The sequence below is a fragment of the Erpetoichthys calabaricus genome, chromosome 8 (assembly GCF_900747795.2).
Source record: "Erpetoichthys calabaricus chromosome 8, fErpCal1.3, whole genome shotgun sequence".
Taxonomy (NCBI): Eukaryota; Metazoa; Chordata; class Cladistia; order Polypteriformes; family Polypteridae; genus Erpetoichthys; species Erpetoichthys calabaricus.
Genome location: NC_041401.2, coordinates 136693607 through 136721101, shown reverse-complemented (window position 1 = coordinate 136721101; position 27495 = coordinate 136693607). Strand labels below are relative to the sequence as shown.

General features: G+C 39.0%; 1 protein-coding gene across 1 annotated transcript in view; it reads left to right on the top strand.

Annotated features, from left to right (window-relative positions):
• The window catches only part of dnajb11 (DnaJ heat shock protein family (Hsp40) member B11), a 38354-nt gene extending 11077 nt beyond the window's left edge, over positions 1 to 27277 (top strand). Inside the window, exons 6-10 of the mRNA XM_028807514.2 lie at positions 312 to 394; positions 2420 to 2477; positions 4528 to 4639; positions 24157 to 24316; positions 26317 to 27277. Of these exons, the coding sequence (XP_028663347.1) occupies positions 312 to 394; positions 2420 to 2477; positions 4528 to 4639; positions 24157 to 24316; positions 26317 to 26381 (478 nt within the window). The 3' untranslated portion in view covers positions 26382 to 27277. The remainder of the gene's footprint in view (positions 1 to 311; positions 395 to 2419; positions 2478 to 4527; positions 4640 to 24156; positions 24317 to 26316) is intronic.
• Positions 27278 to 27495: the final 218 nt, after the last annotated feature.

Sequence of the window (27495 nt, the reverse complement as noted above, 5' to 3'; positions counted from 1 at the left end):
TTCTTCTATTAGTTTCGAGAGCATTTTGAGTCTGGTGAAATATCACAACAGGAGGACAGCCCAGCAAAATGAATGCAATGCACATCCCCAGAGCCCTTTTGTAGCAGCTGTTAAGTTTGCCTTGTGAATTGTTAGTGTTTTGAATGATTCTCCATACTAGTGGAAGGTTGATGCCCTGAAATGAATAATGTTAATAACAATTGGTAACACCAAGACCAGGAAGCCTATCCATCTGTGTCATATTCATCTAATACCACATTTCAGCAACAAAGAATTCTTACCTTGCCCTTTTTTTCTTTTAATTATTACAGATTGGTAAATGAAGAGCGCACACTAGAAGTTGAAATTGAGCAAGGTGTTAGAGATGAAATGGAATATCCGTTTATTGGAGAAGGTATGTTTCAAAGCATTTTTACTATATACAATTTAACATCAATTATGATAAAGTATATATATCATACAACAACACTATTCTATAAATTTTAGTTGGTTTGCCATGTATGCCCAAGAATATAGTCCAATTAGTTAGAAAGCTTTGAGTTTAACATTTGACTCAATTTCTCTTGATCACTTTCAACAAAGCCAAATTACATCCACCATAATTCAATGCTGTGTAATAAGAAAATGTGAAATTAATGAAAATGTGCATCTGTGTATGTAGATAGAGAGAAAGAGAATGAATTCACACATAAGATATTTAAAATATTTGAAAAAAAATCTAGTCTACCCAAACTAGTAAAACTGTATGTTCTTGTTACTTTTGACAATCTTGAAAGTTGCTTCCTTTAATGTATTGGTGCAGTACATCAGTGCTCCGCAACCTTTTCTCACCTACGACACACCAAAGTTCTTCCTAGAATTTCCGCGGCACGTCAAAAGGTAAAATATATAGCAGTGGCGTAGCTACTGGGGGGGTATGGGATAGGGGCGTTCCGCTCCGAGCGCCAGCTATTTAGGGGCGTCCAAACTATGGTAGGTTCCTTTTTTTTTTTTTTTTTTGTTCCTTGAGGAGGCGCAAAAAAAATTTCTTTCAGCTTTGGGGCGTCAAATTTTTCAGCACCCCGGACAACATGATCTCCAGCTTTTATGCAATCTTAATAATTATTATAACATAATGACTGATTAATGTGATACCTGCGCTTGTTTCAATGAACACAAAAGTTTTATATTTGGCTCAATATTTGACAGCGCAACCCGAAGTTCTTGGTCAAGATCTTTTAAGCATGACCGCTTATCATTTTTAATTAACACAAGAGTTGTTTGTCTTTTTTGGCCTAACTGGGATGGTTTGAATTTAGATGGCGATTTAGTTTACTGGGTGCCATTGCCTCGTTTGATAGCTGATCGCCGCAAATGATGCATTGTGGATTTGGAGCCGTTTCGTCACCACACCACGAGAATCCATATCGAATGTAGTCTTCGTTGTACTTCATTTTCACAATCTTCTTTGGTTTTTTTTGCAACATTTGTGCTAGGTTCTTCATCATCTGTACGTGAAGACGAATCTTTTCCACGTAAAAATGTATCCATATTTAAAGGGGTATAAAACTAAATATGAATCACACGAAGAATGTTAACCATACACAATTCAGCAACACAACTAATAGTAATGAATGATAACTACTGTCGCAACATGAGTGAATGCGACGTAGCACGACTAATACGTTGGCTTGAATTGAATCTAGGTGAGGGCACGGAGCGCTCTGCTTATCAAAGCATACTACGGAGTTGTCTGGTGACTACGTAGGGCCTACGTCGTAGGCGACAGGCGCCAGGCAACGGGATTTATTATTTCAGAGAAATGACATAAAATTATGAAACCTTTAAAAGGCTATTTACGCGAATATTTCATAGCACGTATTCTCGTTATTGTGTTTATAAGGAGGACCGTTGAAATATTTATTTAGTTAGAAAATTGTCTTATTTGACCGCGTCACACCTGTATCCGCTCAAGGCACACCAGTGTGCCGTGGCACACCGGTTGCGGAGCACTGCAGTACATGAACACAGTCTAAATTTTCCTCTCATTTTAGAAAAAAATAGTCAAAAGCCATAACTATTGTATTTTGGTAAGGTTTTTGTTTAGTTTTGTTGGTGGTGTGTAAATAATTATGATTATAACAATTATAATATTTGGTTACCGATTTCAAACCCCTGTGGGGTTTTTTTTTGTTGAAATTGTAGTCCGTACATATGCAATTGAGTTAATTAGTAATACTTCATTCCCCTTTTCTGTATTAGAAGCTGTGTACTTGCAAAGTGAAACATACTGCTTAAGAAATTATGTGCTTTTGTTTAAATAATACCGAATGTGATGAAGCAAGTTTCAAAATTTAATTTGAAATCCTAATAGCTGTTTGATCTGTCAGGTTAATTGTTATGTGTTAGGTCTAGTGATTGGTTTATATTTGACTTGCAGGAGAACCACATATTGATGGAGAGCCTGGAGATCTACGCTTCAGAATAAAAGTAATGAAGTAAGAAACATTTGTTTAAACAGTAATATTATATTCTCACTCTCATTTATTTATAGAAATATGTATAAATTTTATGTATTTATTTATTTATTTATTGATTTATTAATTGATTGATTGTGGACCAGCAAGGGATGTAACAGCCACCCTACCTGACACAGATGCGAGACACAAGTTCTTTCCAGCATACACATGTATTACAATGGTGGAGCCCTTTCTCTTTGCTCCCCACTGCACAGTACAGTACAACAAAGCACAGTCCTTTGTTCTTCTCTATCTCAGTCTGCCGTCTCCACTCCTCTCCCAGGAAGCTTCGTCTTCCTCCTCCCGACTTGTTTATTGAAGGGGATTGTGTTGATTCAGTTGTGAAAACAGATGATAAAAGATATTTCTGATTATCCATTTGTCATATATAGTGTACTGAGTCAGCATATGTAAGTGTAATGCAATATGCTGACAGTATTTAAGTTACCAAATGTAACTCCACTTTTCTAGACTAAGTGCCAGTTTATATGTAAAGTGTGAATAACTGAACAAAACCAAAAATCTGTAACTTTTACATACTGCCCATATATGGCATGCTATAAATAATTTAGAAGTATTCTACATATAGAAGAGAAAATGGTTTTCTTAAATATATTGTTATTCAGTTGTAAAAATGTCAAAATAACTATTAATTCAGCCTCTCACTTCTTCTGTCAACCTACATCTTGTAAATTAATTAATTAATTGTTTGAGCTTTCATTTGCTTTCCTTACATTTGGGTTTGAATTTTTTGGGGCTAAGGAAACGAAACCTTGTAAGCATGCTTTAAGGGCCAGTTTCATATCTGTTCCAAAAGAGTAAACGTGATTAACATGATGGGTTTTCCCATAACCAATCATTCCATTTAAATCTAAAGTTGTGCAGTAAATTCATTATTGATTTAGTCTAATTCATTATATTGTTGTATAGTGCATTTTTAGTTACAGTATAAATTGTAAAGGTATACAGTATGTTTAGGTAAAATAAAACACAAAATAACATGCAACAATGATTGCGATAACACCATGTCGTACATACATAGAAATGCTACCTAGTTTACTGTCAAATAATGTAGAGAAAAGCCAAGCAAAATGACACCTTTTATTGGCTAACTAAAAAGATTACAATATGCAAGCTTTCGCGGCAACTCAGGCCCCTTCTTCAGGCAAGATGTACTGTCAAATAATGCAAAGAGTACACAACACATGTTTCGCCCTCATTTGGGCTCATCAGGCGTACACACTTTACTGCTCCCCTCTCGAGGAATCGAACCTCGGACGTCAGCGTCAGAGACTAAGCACCTTTACGCTGCGCCACGGCATGTGGTTCTTTTAAACCACAAGCGTTACCTGGTAGGTAACCACCCACACAATTCAGGTTGTCGAGACTCAGTCTACGAATGCAATGAATACATAGAAATATACATTACAAAATGTAGTGGAAACAAGTATTCATTTTAGCAGAGTAAGACTCGTGTTGTATGCCATTCAGAAGTCAAGATGAAGGAGAAAAAAATATTGTTTGTTGCACCAAATGAAAGAAAGGAGAAAGACATGTTACCTATCCATTGGAATAATTTACGCAATGATAAAAACAAACCATATGAACAGCCTCCCATGCAGATGTAACAAGAATATTTTATGCTTCAAAAATGGTTTAATTTAGTGGCTATGAATGAAAGGCTGGCATATCTAATGTTGGTAGCTAAATCTTCTTAGAGTTAAGAATCTAACTGGTAAAGCCCCACATCCCGTAGTTTTCTTTATCCTGGGTGTTTTAAGAGCTGCATTTGGTTATTTTGCATGCCTTGGAGTGGAAGTAATAACTGGTTCTGTAAGGTAAAAAATCATTGCTAATGCATTGATTTAATCTTTTAGTATGATCTTGTCTTTTGTTCAGATTAATGGTCGCATACATGATTCTTGTAGGTTTCTTACTTTTACTCTCCTAAATGGGTTGGTTTTGCATTGTGCTAGATTATATAAACATTCTGGTGATTAAATTAAAAAACTGATTCTTTTTTTTGCAGGCATCCAATTTTTGAAAGAAGAGGAGATGATCTTTATACTAATGTCACCATCTCATTAGTTGAGGCTTTAGTGGGCTTTGAAATGGATATTGCTCATCTCGATGGACATAAGGTATTTAATAGAATTCACACATAAATTGTAGCAGATGTCTTTGCCGTTTGGTTTTAAATCCTATTATTTGTACTGTGAGGGTGTAACCAGCGGTGTGGATGAATTGGGAGAAATGTTGGGTCAATAAAGCATAATAACACATTTAACATTGGTCTCCTGAAAAAAGTGTGGATTATTTTTGGAACTATTAGATAGTTCAAATAATTCATGTTTACATTTCTGTGAATTTGTATATTTTTCATGAGAATAATTTTAATGAGAATAGGCTGTTCTGTCCCACATAGCTCCCGATTCATCTAAATTTTGTAAAGTATCATCCAGTCCTGTTTTGGAGAACACCAAAGTACTACTATCTATGAATTTACTTATTAACTTATCACACACATCTGTCAATGTGTTTACATGCATTTCAATCACCCGGTTTTCCACAGAAACCCGATTTCTAAAATGTAATGTAAACACTTATTCTAGTTAGAGAAATCTGATTATTGGCGTCTGAGAAACCTGGTCAACAGAGGTAGATTTCTCTGCAAATAAATGATTATGTGGCCATGTGAACTCATAACTGGGTTACTGTTAGGATTTTGTAGTCTGCACATGTCCATTGCAATCTGTTGGCCTGTGTATGTATTTGCTTTGCACGGGCTTTTAGTAATCACAGGTAGAAGCACTCACAACATACATTTCCAGAGGCAAATTTTTGGTCGATGGCATTGTTTCTTCAGCTGAAATAATCTGTCTGAATGTTTCAGAAAAACCTACATTCGTGTTGATGAGCTGAACATACAATGCTAAACTCCACAACACAATCTTTAGAGCAATACGGTAACATGTTAAAAATAATGTGCATTAAGTCGTACGATTACTTTTTAAAGTAACATAACGCAATAGTTTTTGAAGTAAAAATACCTGCGTTGTAGTTATTCCAGTATCACTGGGTAAAAGGCAAAAAGCACACATACTAGGTCCTTTGTAGGGCTCAGGCGCATAGCCAAGCAGAAGAAGAGTGTGCTGTGTACATATTGGTAACAGGAACCTCAACCTATAACTAAAGTGGCAAATTTGACTAAACATATTTATGAAATACAAGAACATTATCAAATTTTCAGATTCACAGTGGCCAGTGATGGTGTTTGACTTTTTTTTTTTTTTGAGCAATTTAATGATATCAGTGCATTTTGACAAAGTGGAACACAAAAAGATTATTTGCCTACATAAATGAAGATTTTGAAAACACCAGGGGCCTCATGTATAAACGGTGCGTACGCACAGAAATGTTGCGTACGAACGTTTCCACACTCAAATCGCAATGTATAAAACCTAAACTTGGCGTAAAGCCACGCACATTTCCACGGTACCTCATACCCTGGCGTACACAATTTCTCCGCTCGGTTTTGCAGACTGGCGGCACCCAGCATCAAAGCAGTGCTACTGTTCCTGTGTGGTTACCCTTTCTTTCTTAGACCCACATTCCTGAAGCGGCTTTATAAATACACTGAAATTAACTGCATATTGTTTATTAGTGTAATGCATCTGATTGTAATTAACCTGTAGCAATATAGTGGTTCAGAGAATAGCCTTAGTACAGTAATCCCTCGCTACTTCGCGGTTCACTTTTCGCGGATTCACGACTTCGCAGGTTTTTAAATACAAGTGATTGCCCGCCTATCGCGGAAGTTATGTTCCAGACCCATCAGCAACAGGAGAAAATCCGCGATATAGAAAGACCATATAAATAAACATTTTTATAGTTTAAGCCTTAAAATACCCATCCCACATGCTTTAAACACATGTAAACTTATAAAACACACTTTGTTAACACATATGATATGTGGATGTCGGGCTAAGGATATGAGTAACATCTCACTATTATAAAACATTTTAACTTCACGCAAGACAAGACAGTGAGACAGGAAAACTGGTGATGTACAGGCTTTTAAATTATTGACACGCAGAGCGACAAGCAGCACAAAGCCAGCACAAAGTCCACTTCTCCTTAGCGTTCATTCAGCTCCCCACCACCTTGACAATGCGAAGTGGCAGGAGCGTACTGCGCCTCCGGGGAGGGGGGTTTGAGCGAACGTGCGTTCAGCCCTCACACACCCCCACTCCTCCTCCTCCTTCCGAACGCGCAGAGCAACAAGCAGGCATTTTGGCAGAAGCAGCACAAAGTCCATTTCTGCTCTGCTCAGAGTTCAGCTGCCTCCCTTCACAAAGCGAGTGCAGACACATTGACGTCTGATCACTGCGTGCAGTGTGCAGTGTTGGTCTGCGGTGTTTAAGAATGCAGAAAGTGTTTAAGAGCATAGGAAGTGTTTATAAGAGCGTGGGAAAGGTTAACAAGAGAGTGAGAAAGGTTTATAAGAGTGTGGGAAGGGTTTATAAAACCTTAAAATATGTATAAATAATAAAATAAATATAGGTCGCTACTTCGCGGATTTTCACCTATCGCGGGGGGCTCTGGAACGTAACCCCCACGATAGGTGAGGGATTACTGTATTCCAAATACCATAACTGCTTTAGCGGTGTTACGCTCACTGCATCTTCTTCTTCTTTCAGCTGCTCCCGTTAAGGGTTGCCACAGCGGATCATCTTTTTCCATATTACTCTCACTGCACCACTTGGAGTATTTATATCACTGTATCTGAGTGGGGAATCACAGCAGCAGCTGATCGGAAAGAGAATTATCGGTACATAGTTTCAAGCATACACTACCTCAGCCACGGCAAAACGCGTCAAAGCCTTTCCTGTACGGACCTCGCGTTTCAGAAACAGTTTCATCCCAAGAACTATAAACGCACTCAATCAGTCCATCAAGTGCTCCTTGTAGAACTGTTCGTACTTATAAGTACAATTACCCCACTGTAAACTTGCACTGCAGTTATAATATTGCACAACCTGCGCCACTTTATAAAGCGCGTATGATGACGATATCATTTTTAAGATGAAATGCAGCAAAATATGTTGCTTATAGTATACAGATAAAACTGTAACTTCATTTAAATAGATAGATAGATAGATACTTTATTAATCCCAGTGGGAAATTCACATTCTTCAGCAGCAGCATACTGATACAATAAATAATATTAAATTAAAGAATGATAATAAAGCAGGTGAAAAACAGACAATAACTATGTATAATGTTAAATGTTAACGTTTACCCCCCCGGATGGAATTAAAGAGTCGCATAGTTTGGGGGAGGAACGAGCTCCTCAATCTGTCAGTGGAGCAGGACGTGACAGCAGTCTGTCGCTGAAGCTGCTCTTCTGTCTGGAGATGATACTATTTAGTGGATGCAGTGGATTCTCCATAATTGATAGGAGCCTGCTGAGCGCCCTTCGCTCTGCCACAGATGTTAAACTGTCCAGCTCCATGCCAACAATAGAGCTTGCCTTCCTCACCAGTTTGTCCAGGCGTGAGGCGTCTTTCTCTTAATGCTGCCTCCCCAGCACACCACTGCGTAGAAGAGGGCGCTCGCCACAACTGTCTGATAGAACATCTGCAGGCATCTTATTGCAGATGTTGAAGGACGCCAGCCTTCTAAGGTAGTATAACCGGCTCTGTCCTTTCTTGCACAGCGCATCAGTATTGGCAGTCCAGTCTAATTTATCATCCAATCCAATCAAATATAATCTGTATTGTTAATAATTAAACATGTGAGGACACGGTGCTGCAGCGCTAGCCTGTTCAGGGATACCTCCTGCCTTGCGCTGTATTATTGCTGGTGCTGATGCGACACTGGAAGGATAGACGGAGAGAATAATTAAACATGTAAAAGTTTTGAAGAATCGCCGTTCTAAGCTTACAGATGGCTTAACGTCCATTACAGGGCTGATTGTGTGGCGATTGGGTATTTGGAGAAAGAAAAGTAAGGACAGGAATTGGAGGTTAGTACGTTTGAAAAAGACAGTACTTCTGTAATAAATTATTTCATCGAAGGTCGCACATGGCACAGCAAACCTTTTGCGTGAGATATGAACAATCACTGCGCCACCGTGTTCCCATGTTTAATAAAATGCTTTCATTCCTATCATCAAGAAAAAGATACCACGTATACATCTCAGTATTTTAATTATTCAGAGAGCTGTAATATCATGAATGTAATGGATTCTGTGTCCTGTTGGAGAAAGAGAAAGAACAGAAGCACGTAGTGATTCACACACACAGAGCACATAGAAGATCAAACACAGAACAAAGCATTTAACGTGCTACTTGAGAAACTAGTAAAATAAACGATTTTAAGATGAAGTTTATGATGTTCTACTTTAACTCTTTTAGGGCGGATGTCGACTTTTGTCGACAGGAGGGGTTGAAGGCGAATGTCGACAAAAGTCGACATCCAGGGATAGGGGGCGACAATCAGCTGTTAATGGCGACAAATCTCACTGTCACGTCACAGGCATTCCCTCTGTGCTTGGAGGAATGCTAGACTTGTTGACTCTGCAAATAAACATTGCGTGTGCGTGAGTTGCGAATGTAAACAAAGGCAAGATGGCACCGACATGTGAAAAGGCAGCGAAGCAAGTGCAGAAAAGAAAACACTCGGCAGACAATGTTTTGCGCATTATCGCGGAGTCGGACTCTTGATTTTTCAGAATCGGACTTTATTGGCAGTGATCAGGAGATCGAGCAAGAGAGTTAGAAGCAGGCATCAGCTGATCAGACACCAGCCGATGCCGCGCAAGCGGATCTGCTGCCAGTTGAGTGCCTTCGCGCAGCCGATGCATCTACGGCAAGGTTCGCATGGGATAAATACACAGACATTGATCTGGCTACCGGAGTTTACAAGACGGCATGGCTTGCTGTTGGACACGACAGATCACCAGCTGCTGTACTTCAGGCTGCTCTCTCCTGATGCTGCTTTTCAGCTACTGTCAGACGAGACAAACAGGTAGGCAGAGATTTTTTTTGAATCGCGGGCTGCGTTTGCATCGCATTCTCATTTTTCAAAGTGGAAACCCACACGAAAGACGAGATGAAGCGCGCTGTGGCATTACAAATAGAGATGGGACAGAACTGGTGATATAACTTCAGGGAGCATTGGTCCAAACGTGTTTTGTCCCCTGGTGGCTTAGGTACGTGCTGCTGCAAAGTTTTATTCACTTCTGTAATAAACAGAAGCAAATCCCATGGGGTGAGCCAGGCTATAATGCCATACATAAAGTTCATAAAGTTTCAGAAGATGAAAAGAGGTGACAATACGGTTTTTCATGCAGGCAGAAAACTTGGTGGCAGTGGCATGGCACGATGGCAAATGGGTGACTTGTCTCTCTACAGTACACACTAACAATATATGTTAGAAAGTGCAGCAACAGACAATTGAAAAATAGGCACCAAAGCAACACATATTGTAAGGAGTGCAATGTGGCAATGACTGAAATTGGCTGCTTTGAGCGAGATCAGACTTTGCTGTGTAAAATGTATGTGATATGTATGTGAAATCATAGAGTATGCAGGCTCATACAACATGCAAGACAGTAACATTTGTCAAAAGTAAATATTTTTTGTTGATTTGATATGTTAAACAATTGCTTTGTGTTCTTTTTTAAAAAATGTTAGTTTTTGGAAAAATATTCAGCCCTGGGAGAAAAGAAAAAAAAAAAAATTAGCCCTAAAAGAGTTAATCTATACTAATTAATAAAAGGCAAAGCTCTCACTGACTGACTGACTCATCACTAATTCTGCAACTTCCCGTGTAGGTGGAAGGCTGAAATTTGGCAGGCTGATTCCTTACAGCTTACTTACAAAAGTTAGGCAGGTTTCATTCGAAATTCAACGCGTAATGGTCATAACTGGAACCTCTTTTTTCACAATATACTGTAATGGACGGCAGCTCGATGGCCGTGGGAGGAGGAGTTGAGTGTCACGTCATCACGCCTCCCACGTAATCACGTGAAAAGACTGTGAACGCAGTAGGGAGAAATGAAGGAGGAGCCGCAAACAGCGAAGAACAAAAAATTCATTAAACAATTGAGAAGGGAGCGAAACAATAAGAAGCAAGCGAGTGAAGCATACAAGCATCTTCATAAGGGAAAAAAGCATGGTGTAAAACGTAAGTTTAAATTAAGTTTATAGAAACGCTCCCGCTGCGAATTGCAATAACATATTCGCGAGATAAAAGTTTAATGAGAAGACACAAGGTATAAACGAACCACACGCCGTAGCGCAACGTTAGGGGTTTCACCTCTGGCGCTGATGGTAGAGATTCGATTCCCGAGAGGGGATGCAGTGAGTGTGTACGCCTGATGAGCCCAGAATTAGGGAGAAACACATGTCGCATACTCTTTGCATTATTTGAAAGTTAACTATTAAAACCATTCTATGATCTGCTTCTGGGAACAGAAAGAGGGCACGTGGCGGATGTAAGGCGACTTGCTGACAAACCATAAGCGTGACCTGGCAGGTAACCACCCATCCATATTACTAAACGAGAATGGTAAACCGGATGGACGCAGGGACATCCGGCCATGGGCCGTGGACGCAAAAGACGTACTGCGCAGGCGCCCCCACAAAACCCCCCCCTCCAAGCAACGGAAAAAGGAGTCAGATGCCAGTGCCGCATGAAGCCCATGACACACAAAACGGAACACACACAAAGAAGAGGATTGAGACCCACGACACACAAAGCCCCCCTCCAGTAACTGAAATAAGAAATGAGGCGACGCGCCCCTAGAACACCAAAAAGAAAGGAGTCAGACGCAAGCGCCACATAGCACACGAAACGGTACGCACACACAAAAAGAGGATTCAGACCCACGACACACAAACACCCCCTCCACTAACAGAGATAAAAAAAGTGAGGCAACGCGCCCCTTGCACACAAAAAAAAAGAAGTCAGACGCGAGCGCCACACAAACCCATTGCACATGAAACATACACAAAAAGGAGGATTCAGACCCACGACCACACTAACATAAATAAGAAATGAGACACAAAGCCCCAATACTGAACGAACCGTCCGTATTAAACATACGTCATCTGAACACGTTCAAATTATGCAGCATAGATCGATCTCATTACACTGATGCACTATTAACCGTTCAACCACAGAAAAGGCTTCATATTAAACATACAAAAACGGGCAAGGCTCAATACAAACAATGAACGCCGTAAACTGCAACGGGCTTCTCACACAGCACAGGCAAATCGATTACAGCTCCAGAATAGCACGTCCCAAATACTGCACATACAACGACGCGCCTCTCAAACGGCACAAGCAAAAGATACACATCAAGGACATCAACGACAGACACCTGCTAAACGATTGCGCCAGTTAGCTGACAACGCGTTCAATAAGGAGTCCACTATTCATGAAAATTCATTGGATTAATGAATGTCATTTGCAATCATTGTCATTCACTTAACTTCCCTGAACAAACAACTGGCAATACAAGTAATGAATTTCCATGTTGTTGTCAAAAGGGTCAAATTACACTGCCTCCTTTACATTCATATCCTGCATATCTACAGAATGATACGGCTCGAGATTTTAGACAGTGCTTAACTATTGCTCCACATCCAATGCGCTCAGCTATTGTTCAGTCCACCTTAAAATATGCGGACAATTGGCATTGCGTTGATGAATAATAATATTCCCTTTAGAGGAAAGGTACTTTTTATTAGGAGGAGATTTTACACAGTGCTTAGCTATTGCTCCACATGTCATGCGTTCAGCTATTGTTCAGTCCACCTTAAAATACGCCGACAACGTCATACATAAACAACAAGAGACCGGACTACAATACATATACAGGCGCGAGACCTGATTGGTGTTAATACGAAGAAACGAACAGTCCGCATATTAACAGTGAGTGCGATCCTCCTTATTACCCTTTAGAGGAAAGGTACTTTTATTAGGAGGAGATTTTAGACAGTGCTTAGCTATTGCTCCACATGCCATGCGTTCAGCTATTGTTCAGTCCACCTTAAAATACGTCGACGACGTCATACATAAACAACAAGAGACCGGACTACAATACATATACAGGCGCGAGACCTGATTGGTGCTAATACGAAGAAACGAACAGTCCGCATATTAAAAGTGAGTGCGATCCTCCTTATTACTTATCCATATTCCTAACGATAAAGATCAAACAAGTCATAAATTCACGATCACGGGTACAGAACGAGACGGCTCGAGTAACGGGACCACAAACACGAACCCGCATCAAAAAAAAAAAGAAACGTCGGCGCCTACAACACGCTTCTAAAACCGCGGAACAAAAAATGTTACGCAGACAATTGGCATTGCTTTCAAAAGATACAATTGGTACAAAACATGCGATTTCCAGATCCCGAATATAACAATTGGTTATTACAACTGGGAGATAGTACACTCACCAATACAGATGTACTTCACCCAGATATTATTACAATTCCTCAACCCTTTATCTGCGACGACTTACTTACGGAGATATTTGGAACAGCGGTCTCATTACACCAAATACCCCTTTTAACACAACGAACAATATTATGTCCAAAACATATTAATGTTGATCACATTAATAACCAGGTCATTTCATTACTTCCTGGAGAGGCACACCTCTTTCTAAGCTCTGACAAAGTTGACTCTGATGACGACAATGATCATCTTAATTTCCCCTTACAATATTTGAACACTATTAACCCAGCGTCTACACCATCACACACAATGTTATTCAAGCAACAGTTCTTACAAGATCACATGCTAACAATACTGTTCTAATTCCTAGAATTGACCTTGCAAGTTCTGACCTGGAATTACCTTTTACACTTAAACGGAAACAATTCCCCATTAAACCTGCCTTTGCCATGACCATCAACAAATCACAAGGACAAACCATGGACAAGGTTGGCATGTACCTATCTGAGCCCGTTTTTGGACATGGACAACTTTATGTGGCCTTCTCACAAGTTCGACTTTCACGTCAAGGACGAGACACCATCTTTACTACTAATGTTGTTTACAAAGAAATTTTCCAATAAACCTTTACACTGTGCCAAACACTTTATTGTTTGCTTCCTATCTGCGTCATCTACACCTTCACACTATGCTATATCTCATTCACATCACGCTCTTTGTAATTTCCCAACACCAGGGGTTGGCGAGCGAAGCGAGCAGGGGGCGGAGCCCCCCTAGTACAATCAGATTGTGATTCAGAAAACGAATGCCATGAATGTAATTACCACCATCTACATACTGTCAAATAAACGAAACACACGCCGTAGCGCAACAGCTGTGAAAACGGAGCTTCACAAAAAAACAGATCCTTAACAAATTGTTATTGGTATATTTTCGATCCGTTTAAAAAGGTTTTCTTTTCTTCTTAATAAAAAATTAAAAGCAGTACTTCGCCGCAACAAAGCGCGAGAATTTGGCTATATATATCTACTTCTCGCAATTAAAAGAGGGCACGTAGCCGATGTTAGACGACTTAATGACCAAGCATAAGCGTTACCTGCCAGGTAACCACCCATACAATCAGATTGTGATTCAGACTAGGAATGCAATGAATGTAATTACCCCAATCTACATACAAGGCGAAAGTCTTGCAACATTCAAAGATGATGGTTTGGGATAAGTACACCATGGAACATAAAAGAGCTTATGAAACCTTGAACTGAAAAAAGCAAGATCTCAGAGATCATAAAAAAAAAAAAAAGAGATAATGTCGTTTTACTCGCTGTAGATTTTAGTCAAATATTACCAGTTATTCCACGAAGGAGACCAGCAGATGAACTCAACGCGTGTTTAAAATCCATGCTTCTCCCACGGTCGGTTATATGTCACGTGTTCTCTGGTAGGTACACCAAAAAAATGTATACATTTAAGCATGTAATGGGCAAAGAAAATATGAGGTATACCCGAAGGCACTGCAGTAGTACTCAATGTAACTTTACTTCTTAAACGTTAATGTTTTACTGTTTAATAATTTATACGCTTCTTATATGTTGTTCAAATTCTTTTATCAAAATACCAGTGACAGCGCAATGCACGATAACATGGAGTGAATACACTATACGCATCCGCCCACGGCCGCCCTGGTGTGCGCAGAGAGGAGTTGATTCTACAATAAAATAAAATAAAGATAAAAAGAGTAATACAATCATCACCCATAAAGCGGATAGCAGACGTGACGTACTATATGTGTACCAGATTTTCAAGTCAATAGGTGAAACGGTTTTGCGAGCTACAGGTGATTTAAAATCCTGGACAGACAAACGAATAGCCACGGTAGCAAATTATAGAAGAAGATTTTACTGTTTAATAATTTATATTTATATGAAAATGTGCTTCTTATATATTACTTCATATTCTCATATGATAATGATGTTAATGTTGTTTATATTGATTTCTATGTTATGTAAGTGCATGTATGTGTGTATATGTATGTGTGTATGTATGTATGTGTATATATATATATATATATATATATATATATATATATATATATATATATATATATATGATTGATAGATAGATAGATAGATACTTTATTAATCCCAATGGTAAATTCACATTCTTCACCAGCAGCACACTGATACAATAAATAATATTAAATTAAAGAATGATAATAATACAGGTGAAAAAAACAGACAATAACTATGTATAATGTTAAATATTAACGTTTACCCCCCCTGGTGGAATTAAAGAGTCGCATAGTTTGGGGGAGGAACGATCTCCTCAATCTGTCTGTGGAGCAGGACAGTGACAGCAGTCTGTCACTGAAGCTGCTCTTCTGTCTGGAGATGACATTATTTAGTGGATGCAGTGGATTCTCCATAATTGATAGGAGCCTGCTGAGCGCCCTTCGCTCTGCCACAGATGTTAAACTGTCCAGCTCCATGCCAACAATAGAGCCTGCCTTCCTCACCAGTTTGTCCAGGCGTGAGGCGTCTTTCCTCTTAATGCTGCCTCCCCAGCACACCACTGCGTAGAAGAGGGCGCTCGCCACAACTGTCTGATAGAACATCTGCAGCATCTTATTGCAGATGTTGAAGGAAGCCAGCCTTCTAAGGAAGTATAACCGGCTTTGTCCTTTCTTGCACATCGCATCAGTATTGGCAGTCCAGTCTAATTTATCATCCAGCTGCACTCCAGATATTTATAGGTCTGCACCATCTGCACACAGTCACCTTTGATGATCACTGGGTCTATGAGGGGTCTGGGCCTCCTAAAATCCACCACCAGCTCCTTGGTTTTGCTGGTGTTCAGGTGTAGGTGGTTTGAGTCGGACCATTTAACAAAGTCATTGATTAGGTCCCTATACTCCTCCTCCAGCCCATTCCTGATACAGCCCACGATAGCAGTGTCATCAGCGAACTTTTGCACATGGCAGGACTCCGAGTTGTATTGGAAGTCCGATGTATATAGGCTGAACAGGACCGGAGAAAGTACAAGTCCCTTGTGGCGCTCCTGTGTTGCTGACCACAATGTCAGACGTGCAATTCCCAAGACGCACATACTGAGGTCTGTCTTTAAGATAGTCCACGATCCATGCCACTAGGTATGAATCTAATCCCATCTCTGTCAGCTTGTCCCTAAGGAGCAGAGGTTGGATTGTGTTGAAGGCGCTAGAGAAGTCTAGAAACATAATTCTTACAGCACCACTGCCTCTGTCCAAGTGAGAGAGGGATCGGTGTAGCATATAGATGATGGCATCTTCCGCTCCCACCTTCTCCTGATATGCAAACTGCAGAGGGTCAAGGGCGTGTTGAGCCTGTGGCCTAAGGTGGTGAAGCAGCAGCCTCTCCATGGTCTTCATCACATGTGATGTCAGAGCAACAGGCCGAAAGTCATTCAGCTCACTAGGACGTGATACCTTTGGGACTGGGGTGATACAAGATGTTTTCCAAAGCCTCGGGACTCTCCCCTGTTCCAGGCTAAGGTTGAAGATGCGCTGTAGAGGGCCCCCCAGCTCCGATGCACAGACCTTCAGCAGTCGTGGCGATACTCCATCTGGACCCGCTGCTTTGCTGGCACGAAGTCTCCTCAGCTCTCTGCTCACTTGCGCTGTTGTAATTATGGGTGGGGATGTCTTTCCTATGCTGGTATCAGCAGAAGGATGTGTGGAGGGTGCAGTACTCCGAGGTGAGAGTGAGAGTGGGTTAGGGTGGGTCAAACCTGTTAAAAAAGTTGTTCATTTGGTTTTGCTCTCTTCACGTCTCTCTCAATGGTGGTACCCCGCTTCGAGCTGCAGCCAGTGATGATCTTCATCCCATCCCACACTTCCTTCATGCTGTTATTCTGCAACTTCTGCTCCAGCTTTCTCCTGTACTGCTCCTTCGCCGCCCTGAGTTGGACTCGGAGTTCCTTCTGCACGCGCTTGAGCTCATGCTGATCACCGTCTTTAAAAGCCCTTTTCTTCTGATTCAAAAGGCCCTTGATGTCACTTGTAATCCATGGCTTGTTGTTAGCATAGCAGCGTACTGTTCTTACTGGAACTACAATGTCCATACAGAAGTTGATGTAGTCAGTAGTGCAGTCAACAACTTCCTCAATGTTCTCACTATGAGATCCCTGCAGGATATCCCAGTCTGTATTTCCAAAACATTCTCTCAGAGTATTCTCAGCTTCCGGAGTCCACTTCCTGAATGATCGTGTGGTTACAGGTAGGACTCTAACTTTTGGTTTATAGTGAGGCTGAAGCAGAACCAGGTTATGATCTGCTTTCCCAAGCGCAGGCAGCGGGGGTGGCGCTGTATGCGTCTTTAACGTTTGCATAAAGTAAATCAATAGTCTTATTTCCCCGGGTGTTACAGTGCACATACTGGGAGAATGCAGGTAATGTTTTGATGTATGTATATATATGATATATGTGTGTATGTATATATATATATGACAGCAACAGTCATAACAATGACAACACAATTACCCTAAGTTCTTGTCTATAAGCCGCGGCTTATCTAAGGAAAAAAGTTGTGAAATTGAAAAAATAGAATATCGGCTTATACATAAGTCCGGCTTATACAGTAATCCCTCCTCCATCGCGGGGGTTGCGTTCCAGAGCCACCCGCGAAATAGAAACCATATGTTTATATGGTTATTTTTATATTGTCATGCTTGGGTCACAGATTTGCGCAGAAACACAGGAGGTTGTAGAGAGACAGGAACGTTATTCAAACACTGCAAACAAACATTTGTCTCTTTTTCAAAAGTTTAAACTGTGCTCCAATGACAAGACAGAGATGACAGTTCTGTCTCACAATTAAAAGAATGCAAACATATCTTCCTCTTCAAAGGAGTGTGTGTCAGGAGCACAGAATGTCACATAGATAGAGAAAACAATCTCCAGCAAACAAATCAATGGTGCTGTTTGGCTTTTAGGTATGCGAAGCACCGCGGCACAAAGCTGTTGAAGGCGGGCAGCTCACACCCCCTCCGTCAGGAGCAGAGAGAGAGATAGAGAGAGACAGAGTTTGTTTTTCAGTCAAAAATCATACGTGCCCTTTGAGCTTTTAAGTATGCGAAGCACTGTGCAGCATGTCGTTTCAGGAATCAGCTTTACAAAAGATAGCAACGTGAAGATAATCTTTCAGCATTTTTTAGACGAGCGTCCGTATCGTCTAGGTGTGCGAACAGCCCCCCCGCTCAATCCCCATACGTCAGGATCACAGATAGTCAGCGCAAGAGAGAGAGAAAAGTAAGCAATCTAGCTTCTCAGCCATCTGCCAGTAGCGTCCCTTGTATGAAATCAACTGGGCATACCAACTGAGGAAGCATGTACCAGAAATTAAAAGACCCACTGTCCGCAGAAATCCGCGAACCAGCAAAAAATCCGCGATATATATTTAAATATGCTTACATATAAAATCACAATTTAAATGACCGCTACGCGCGCGTGTTGACTCGGCGACGCCCAGAGCAGAAAGAACGCGCTCCGGCCGCTCCAACCGCGCCATGCGGGGAGTGAGAGAGACGCCAATATCTCACACTCTCTCCCCCCTTAAAGAAATTAAATGGGTGCGAGTGAGACCACTGACCTCCCTCCCTTCTATTAGTTATAGGTTATAGTACGTTCGGCTTATCCATGAGTCCGGCTTATCTATGAGAAGATTTTATTTTAAAAATTCGTATGATTTTTGGTCTCCGGCTTATACACGAGTCCGGCTTATAGACAAGAACCTAGGGTACATTGACAATCATGTTACGTTATTTTTAAAATATTTCCTTTACTTTTTCATAACCTCTTTAACACACTACTTCTCCGCTGTGAAGCGTGGGTATTTTGCTATGACAAAATAAACTACATGATTAAAGTGGAAATTTCGAGATTAAAGTTGACATTTCGTGCTTTTTCCCCACTGTGTGCCTATTTTTTTTCTCTGTACCCTAATAAGCTTTCATATGACACTCAGGCAGTCCGCTACAAGTCGCCTTTTCACGCCGACTTTGATATGTGACAACTTCTTTTTTATTTCGGCACTGTGCGACTTTGTGAACTTGAGCTTTTGAGTTTCTCCGACACTATGTCACTCGATCAGCTTTCCTTTGTTGATTATACCACTGTTTAAACCAACAAATAGTATATTTTTCCTTTGCCTCCACTTGGTATTCGCTGAAATTCTTATATTTTCCCCCGTGCTTTTCCCATTGTCTTTTCACAGAAGGCTATTTATATCGATTTGTATATTCAAAGAGCCATAATTCTGGATGGAGTTGGGGTGGGACACAAGGCGCGTGCACGTGTGTTACTTTTCACGCTGATCGGGATTTATGTAGTGGAAGAACGTGAAAGTTTGCGTACACACAGATTCCTGCATCTGGATTTTTCTGTGCGTACGCACATTCCCGCTTTTGTGCTTACGCCATGTTATAGTGTGAGTTCTACGCACGGCTTTATACATGAGGCCCCAGGTTTGTACCTTAGCTGGGTTATTCACCTTAACCTTGTTATGCGTGTGCACATATACACATTCTATGTTTCTCTGACTGAAGAAAAATTTAACATTTTTGTAAAAATTAACATTTAACCACCCTCCATTTATGCCTTGCTTTCTTGTTCAAGAGTTCATTTTAAGATAACTGCTGGAATCTACTGTCTTTTGGCTTTTCGTAATTTTGAACATGTCTTCTTAACTCTCGATTGCTAAAACTGAAAAGATTTTTGTTTGTTTTCAAGTCATTTTTCATAGCTCATATGACAGAGAAATATTATTCCTCACTGGACCTTCTCTAAAGCTGTTTGTTTGTTTGTTTATTTATGTATTTATATGTTTGGGGTTTTTTTTTTGTAATATGGAGACCATAACTCTTAACAAGCTAGGATTTTCATAGCTAAAGCATAACCTCTTTGGATTTGTACTTGGCACATTGCACCCAAACTTCTACTGGCCATTTTAATAACTGCTGTACCTTGTATATGGACAGAGACAGGTCTACCAAGATTCTTAAGATCTTCTTTTAAAGGTGTACTTTCAAGTTCTAGCCAAACCCCCCAAAGCACTTTGTGTATTCAGATCTAACACTTTTACTTTAACTGTCATCCACCCATTATCTGCTAAAATCTTAATACTGCCCAGGTCCAACTGCAGCAATTGTGCTGACCCTTGGGGATCTACTATTCCACCTAGTTTAGTGTTTTCAGAAAATGGAACCAACTTTGAAGGAACTTGCTAGTTAGATTTCTGTTTAGATCATTTTATTTAAATAAAAAAGAGCAGCTGTCATAACACTGATCACAAAATAACCCATTACTTTCTGTACTTGACCATCCAAATAGTGCATATTGAACTCCCAGTCACTAGCCTGTTATATCATCTTATGAAAAGCTTTATTTGAAAATGAAGGTAAATATTATATTACTAGACAAAGAGCCCGTTTCGACAACGTAAGATGAAATGGGCACGAGTTTGTGTCAGCAGTGTATGAAGAACAAATGATAAGTAACGAAGAAGTTGTTTTGTAATGATTGTAGTCCGCTTTACACATTACTGTACACAGTGGCGTAGCGTGGGTGTCAGCCGCCCGGGGCGGAGGAAAATTCCGCCGCCCCCTTATTTAGGTATGGTTCAAATTTTTACAAGATATTATTATTATTTATTGTGAAATTTTGCCACCCCCTAAAAGTGCCGCGCGGGGCGGGCCGCCCCCACTACGCTACACCACTGACTGTACAGGCTTGTACTGTTAGGTGATGAATTTTCCAGGCCTATAGTATAATATTGAATGATGAATGTTCCAGTACAATATGTAATAGTAATAAGTATAAGCACCACAAACCTGATATAGGTGTATTGAATGAATGCGTAATTGAATCAGAATGCATAATAAGGCCTCGAGCTGTAGTTGAAATCGCCTTTCAGGCCTCTAGATCGTTAATCGAAGTCGCCTTTCACTTTGAATTTTTGAGGCTGTAAATCCGCCGCCTGCCGCGATGTTGGGATTGGATGCCGGTCTCGTAAGGTTTTTCGGGCAGCTGCGCAGAAGGCAACTGTGCATTCGGCTTCGGACGGACGTGAGTGTGTGAGTGAGTGAGGAGGCAGGCGAATTATGTATTAAGATTATATATGCTTCTCGGGTAAAATGCTTTTGTTGTTTCATCATAGAATTTGAATATACAAGTGAAAATGATCTCCCCATCTAAAACTGTGTTGACTCTGTACACTTATACCTGATATGTGTTTTTCAGTCTTTAATAATTGTTTCCATTAATTTGCCAGTGGTATACTGTATGTTAAACTTACTGCCTATTGTTAGTTGGATACAATGACCTTTTTTCTGTAATGGGACAACAGCTGCTTGCTTTCAGTTCTTAGGAATTTACCCAAAGTGCAGTAATCTCTAGAAAATTGTGCATTAACAGTTTACATATGTAAGCACCAACTTACTCTTAGATAAATGTTATCTAATCCCAGATTATTTATTTTTTAATTTGAGACAGAATACAAAATGTAACATGGTCTATACCACATGATAATTTGGAGAAGAGTTAGTCCAAATTTAGACAACATAATAAGTAGGCTTTAGGAGCCTATGAATAAAAAGGTACTGAAATATCTGCAAGGCTTCTCTTGTAACTGGTGTTTTGTTAAAGACAATGGATACTTCTCCGTTTACATCCACTATGCTTTGATGTGAATGTGGGTACTTTGTGATACCACCTTCCTTTAGGTATACCGCATGTATAATTTGTGAGATATCCGCAGCAGTAAGTCTGGCTTAAAGTGATAAATGTAGACTGGGTTTCTTTATCACTGGTTAAAACACATAATAATGCCACGTAGTATTAAAATGGAACAATGCTAACCGCAATAATTTGACCCTTTGATACAATGCTTTGTTTGTCATTTGAAAATCTGTGACCACCACAGCACAAGACTGACTTCTATTGCTGGACATTAGATTTAAAAAAATAAAAGACCATGGCAAAGAACTGAGGATGAAGCAATGTCCCCTAAAGATTTAAATGAGTGGTTATCACCTTCAGGCCTAGGTGACTATCATGGCTGCAGGTTTTTACACCAACCAACTGCACAAACCGTGCATCATTCTTACTATTACTCTCACTGTTTAATTGTCTGGCATACAGATATTTCTAAGAAATGATTAAATATTTTACTCTTCTGGCCTTTATTGATTATATTTCTTTTGCCGCTTTCTTTTTAATTTCCCCTTTTCTGTAGTTTGCTCCCTTTAAAGTATTTAAATGTTGGTAATTAATAATGAGTAGTGCATACACAGGTGCAAACAACACTGAATACTAAAGAGGAGCAATGACTTCACTTTCATTTTCATGTTTTGGCACATTAAGAAATGCCAAATTAACTTAAATTATGGCAAAAATAGAACATTCAGAATTTCTTGGGATAAAACGAAAGAACCGTTTCTTTCAGTGGTTCATGTCACCACTTTACAATTTGTTTTTCAAACTAATGCCTACAATAAACCACATCTTTCTACTCTCATTCAGAGGGCATTGTAGCAATGTACATAGGCAGGAAAATAATAGAATTTCAAAATATAATAGTGCTTTGTTCATTTTCTGATTTGCATAATTTCTTGTGAATTTACATTTTTTCAGACTTAGTTCTGAAAGTGCTAAATGGAAATTTCATTGTTCTACTTACTTATGAAAAATTGAATTCTTGCCATAGGCTTTTAATCTAGTTTAGAAAAATGCTGATAGGTAAATAAAGTGCAGATTTCTCGCATTTATAGGCATTTCTCTAGGAAAGAAAAGATGAGAAAATGTTCATTTAACTATTCTGCAACTTCAAGATATTTGTTTTCTTGTGTCAATCCAAAAATGCTGCACACTTTTCATTGATATTTTCCTGCTGATATTTATTAATATTTGTATGTAAATGGGGTCTTGTTTTGGGCTTTGCACCCATGTCTGCTTTGTAAATGTCAGATTTAAAAGAAAATATGAAATTAGTTAAATTTATAAAACTAGTATTTATAAAGCCAGTCAATTTTTGAAAGTAACCTTTCCTAATTTAAAATAAATTTAAATAAAATGAAAACTAGCTGTAGTGGCTCTCTAGTTTCTAGTAACATTTTTGCTTTCCATTTTACAGGAGGCATTTGTATGTCTGCACTAGCAAACTGGAAGGAAATGTTTGATATTGTATTATTGTGGAAGCCACAAAAACTTTGTATTTCTCACAGTTTTTCTTTTTTTTTAACAAATTTTTATTTAAAGAGCTTCTGTAAAAAGCCAAAATAAACTTCTGTCTTTGTACTTTAATTGGGTATAAGGAAGTCAAGGTCTACTCTTACTGTTTCCCCTAAGAGCTGGTCCACTTACTACAGAAACATCTATGTGGCCTTTGGTTCACCAAGGGGCCTCTTCACCCTGTAAGCTCACTCACAGACACACCTCTTGGCATGAAAGGGCACTTTTAGACACTTGCTTATCACCCTAATTGGGACAGAGCATTGACAGACAGGAGCCTAAATATCACTGAAGTATGGTCGTATTAAATGTTCAGGCTTAAGCAATATAGATCTAAAACAATGTTGTAGAGAGATAAGCTTCATGAGTTAAAACAGTTAAATATAAAAGGATGCATTCCCAAGAGAGCATACAGCAGATATGGGAAGATGGGCATGGCTATTTGCTCCTTTTTTTATACCCTGGATTGTGACTGTAAATTTTCTGATGTTTATGAGAGGCTGCATTTTTATCCTAGTGAGCCTTGGGCAGATGTCGGTTTCCATATTACTAAAGCATACTGTACATGTTTACATTAACTGCTAATGGTTACAATACATTTTCATTAGTCTTCCCATTATTTATTATGTCATCTAGTCTTTTGCCTAGTGATAGTGAAGTTGAAGTTCATCATATAAAAAAGATATGTGCGTGGCTTTTTTTTTTTGGTTTTTCTTGGTCATCTTCAAGCTGCTAGTGAAGCAAGCAAGGTCACCCTGCTTTGCCTTGGCACAATAGTTACCCTCTTGCTCATGTGTAAGAATCTAGCTCACATGAATTTGAATGTCATTGATAAAAATTAAGTTTATAGTATATTTGTGAAAGTTTGGATCCATTTCTTATTCAGCCTTTAATCTTGCAAAATTTGCTTGTTTTTAGGTGCACATAGTAAGAGACAAAATCACAAAACCAGGAGCTAAATTGTGGAAGAAAGGAGAGGGGCTGCCAAACTTTGATAACAACAATATTCGTGGATCTCTCATCATCACATTTGATGTGGAATTTCCAAAAGAGCATCTCACTGAAGAGCAAAGGCAAGGTATGTTGATGGATACAGGTCTGATTACTATTCACTTCAGTGGAAATGGATAGAATAAAATTCTGCCGAGTGTGAATGCTGAAGGTCTTCCTGACAAATGTGCTGGCTTAGCACGTAGTCATTTTATTTTTTTTGGAAGAGTTTGTTCTAAGCTCTGATGATTTAATAATTAGTCTTCAAAAATGACTAATTACAAGATTAAATACAACTGCTTTTATACCTTAGGAGTTGGTCTAGTGAAAAAATAAATCTAATTCAGAATAAATGTGTTCACTAAAAATGCACATCTGCATTATTTACTTACCAGTAATGGCAGCGTGCAGTGAATACATTAGACTTGAGCATTCATAGTTTTCATTCTCTTTCTCTCTACATTTAGCATTGGTTTGCTCAGAGGTTGATGTGCTTGCTGCTTCCTGAGCAGCTCTTCTTTTCACCACCCTAGCGGCCCGCTTCTTCTCTTCTTCCATCGGCATCTTTTCCCATTAAAACTGATTAAGTCAGTTTTTCTGTTATAATAGTACATTTTTCTTAATTTTTCACTTAAGCTGGCATTTAAGTCTTCAATCTGCCTCAAGAATGAGTTAAGATATGAAGAAGTAAGGGAAATGACGGCGAAGGTGGTAGGGATGAGAATGGTGCCTGTACACATGCGCCGCACAGCTGCCCTGCTGCCCGCTGCTGAGAGTTGATTCTACAATAAAATAAAAAGAGTAATAAAAATAATCACCCCGAAAGCGGACAGTAGAGGTCACGTAGTATATGTTTACCCAATTTCTAGTCAATAGGTCAAAGGGTTTGAGAGCTACAGGTGATTTAAAATCTCGGACAGACAAACGGACAGCCATGGTAGCGTATTATATAAGAGGATTTCACAATATAAATTACGAGAGACAATCTTCTCAGTTAATTTATTTGTAAGTCTGTATGCAACTCAAAGACACTTTTAATTGTTTGAATGTTTTGCTATAAAGAAGCACCATGAGTAATTGACTTGCACATGCTTTAAAGCACTTTTTCATTCCTTACGTATAATAAATATAGGCTAGATTTTGAAAACTAAACATTTTTAATTAGTTAAAAGATCAATTGCAAAATAAATACTAATGTGTTGCATTTTAAACTTTTTAAACACTGTACAAAAATGCTTAGCTGGACCAAGTACTAAACACAGGGGATCCAATAATTTTAAAGGTTAATAACGGCAACTTTTTATTCTTGTGTTTGTTTAACCAAATAAAAATGTGATCTTGTGACAAAAATACCTCTGTTTTTGAGGGGGAAAAGATATTCAATTTAAACATATTTTGAAATAATTGTATTGGAATAAAAGCCTGTAGTTTTTATATTATGGAGGCTTATAAACTTCATATTATTTGTGTGGTTCATGTGTTGTTTCATTATCTTCTGAGGAATCCCCCACACCCGTGTATGCACACATTACTCAATCCTGCTTAACAGACTGTAAACAAAGGTCACTTTCTGATTTGTTTTCTTTCTTACGGAGTAGTTTAAAAAGCTAGTAGTTTCCGGTTGGATCTCAGACTGCTGATGACAAAGGTGGACACTGCTTTTACCCAGAATGCATTTCATCTCTTGACCTGGATTTGCAAGCATATTCGATAATAATAATAAAAAAAAAACAGTTCAAGTGAAGAAATACGCACACACTATGAGAGTTACCAGTATGGGGTACCCAGCATAGCCTTATAGATCATATAGGTTCCCTGTGGTGGTTTTTACCTTGCAAATAATGAAAATTCACTTTATTTGCATACAGTATATAACAATATACAGCAGTTGATTCTTTGAACAGTTTAGTAATCTTTATTGCTACATATAGTTGCTTATTCAGTTCTTACATTGGGTACCTGTATTTTCTGATTAGTCCATTTTAATAATTTGTACATCTAAAGATGTCAGTGCAGCAATGGATTTGATATCTTTAAGAACGTATAACTGACCTTTTTTATTTGCATTCTACGTCATTCTCATTTTAGGCATCAGAAACCTGTTGAAGCAGACATCCATACAGAAGGTTTACAACGGTCTTCAAGGATATTGACCAACTGTGAAAGAGACTGTGCATTTAAGGAAGGGATCATAAAAGAACATCATGGGGTTATATTTATTAATGAATTTGTTTGTATTCTTTGAATTTTTGTTTTGTTTTTTTATTTTGGGTGGGGGGGTGGTATCGGTAATCTTTACAGTAGACATTTATTCTGTTTTCCAGCAATCAGTTTATACCAGTAGGAATGAATGAGCAATGTTTTGTAAAGAAAAAATTGTAAATTTGTAAGAGCTGAACTGGACTTTACTGGTTTTCTTATGTAGCCAGTTCCACTCCAGCTCCAGACTACATCTCAGGGCTTTAATTCTTAGCAATGTCACAACTTTATGGCTAAAGTGGGTGATAGTTTCCTTAGGGTGAGTAGGTAACATAAACCAATTGTTGCTGTTGTTTTGGGTTTTTTTTCCCCTTTTTCCAGTTACAAACATACCCTCAAACATTAAGTTATGAAATCAACTGCAGCCTACTTTGATTTTTCTACATTAAATGTGTTTTTATTTTTATTTTTATTTACTTTATGCTAATTTTTATCTGTGGTAATGCTGTTTTTAAGTGCATTCTTTTCAAGGCTTCCAAAATGCATGGACAGGGAGCCTTAAAAGGAAACTTTAAGCCCCAATTTTGAATTTTCCACAGTTATAATCTGCTTGGTCAGCCCAGGAAATTAAATAACTGCATGGCTTGCCCTCAGTCTTTTATGTACAGATCTCAGATTTACCCCATCTTCTAATATTGTTTATTCATTAATTTAAAAGGACATTTTCTTTCTCAAGAACTGCAAACATTGAAGCCTTGTTGTGAGTTAAGAAGAAAGAACATGCTTTCTTTTTAACAGTACTAATATTGTAATTCACAGTTCACACTGTAATTAAAATGTTTCAGATATTCTCAGTTGTATGGTCTCTTTTTCAAAGTTTGCAGGGCATGGCTGGTTTTCAGTGCAGGATGTTTTAATACTGTACTTCATAGAATTTTGAATGACATGTTTACTGGGAAAATTTTGGAAGTTGAATGATGTCACAGCATGGTTACTTATAATTGCACATTTACCCTAGAGTTGCATACTACATTGTTGCATTAAATTTCTTTACATACACTTTATAAT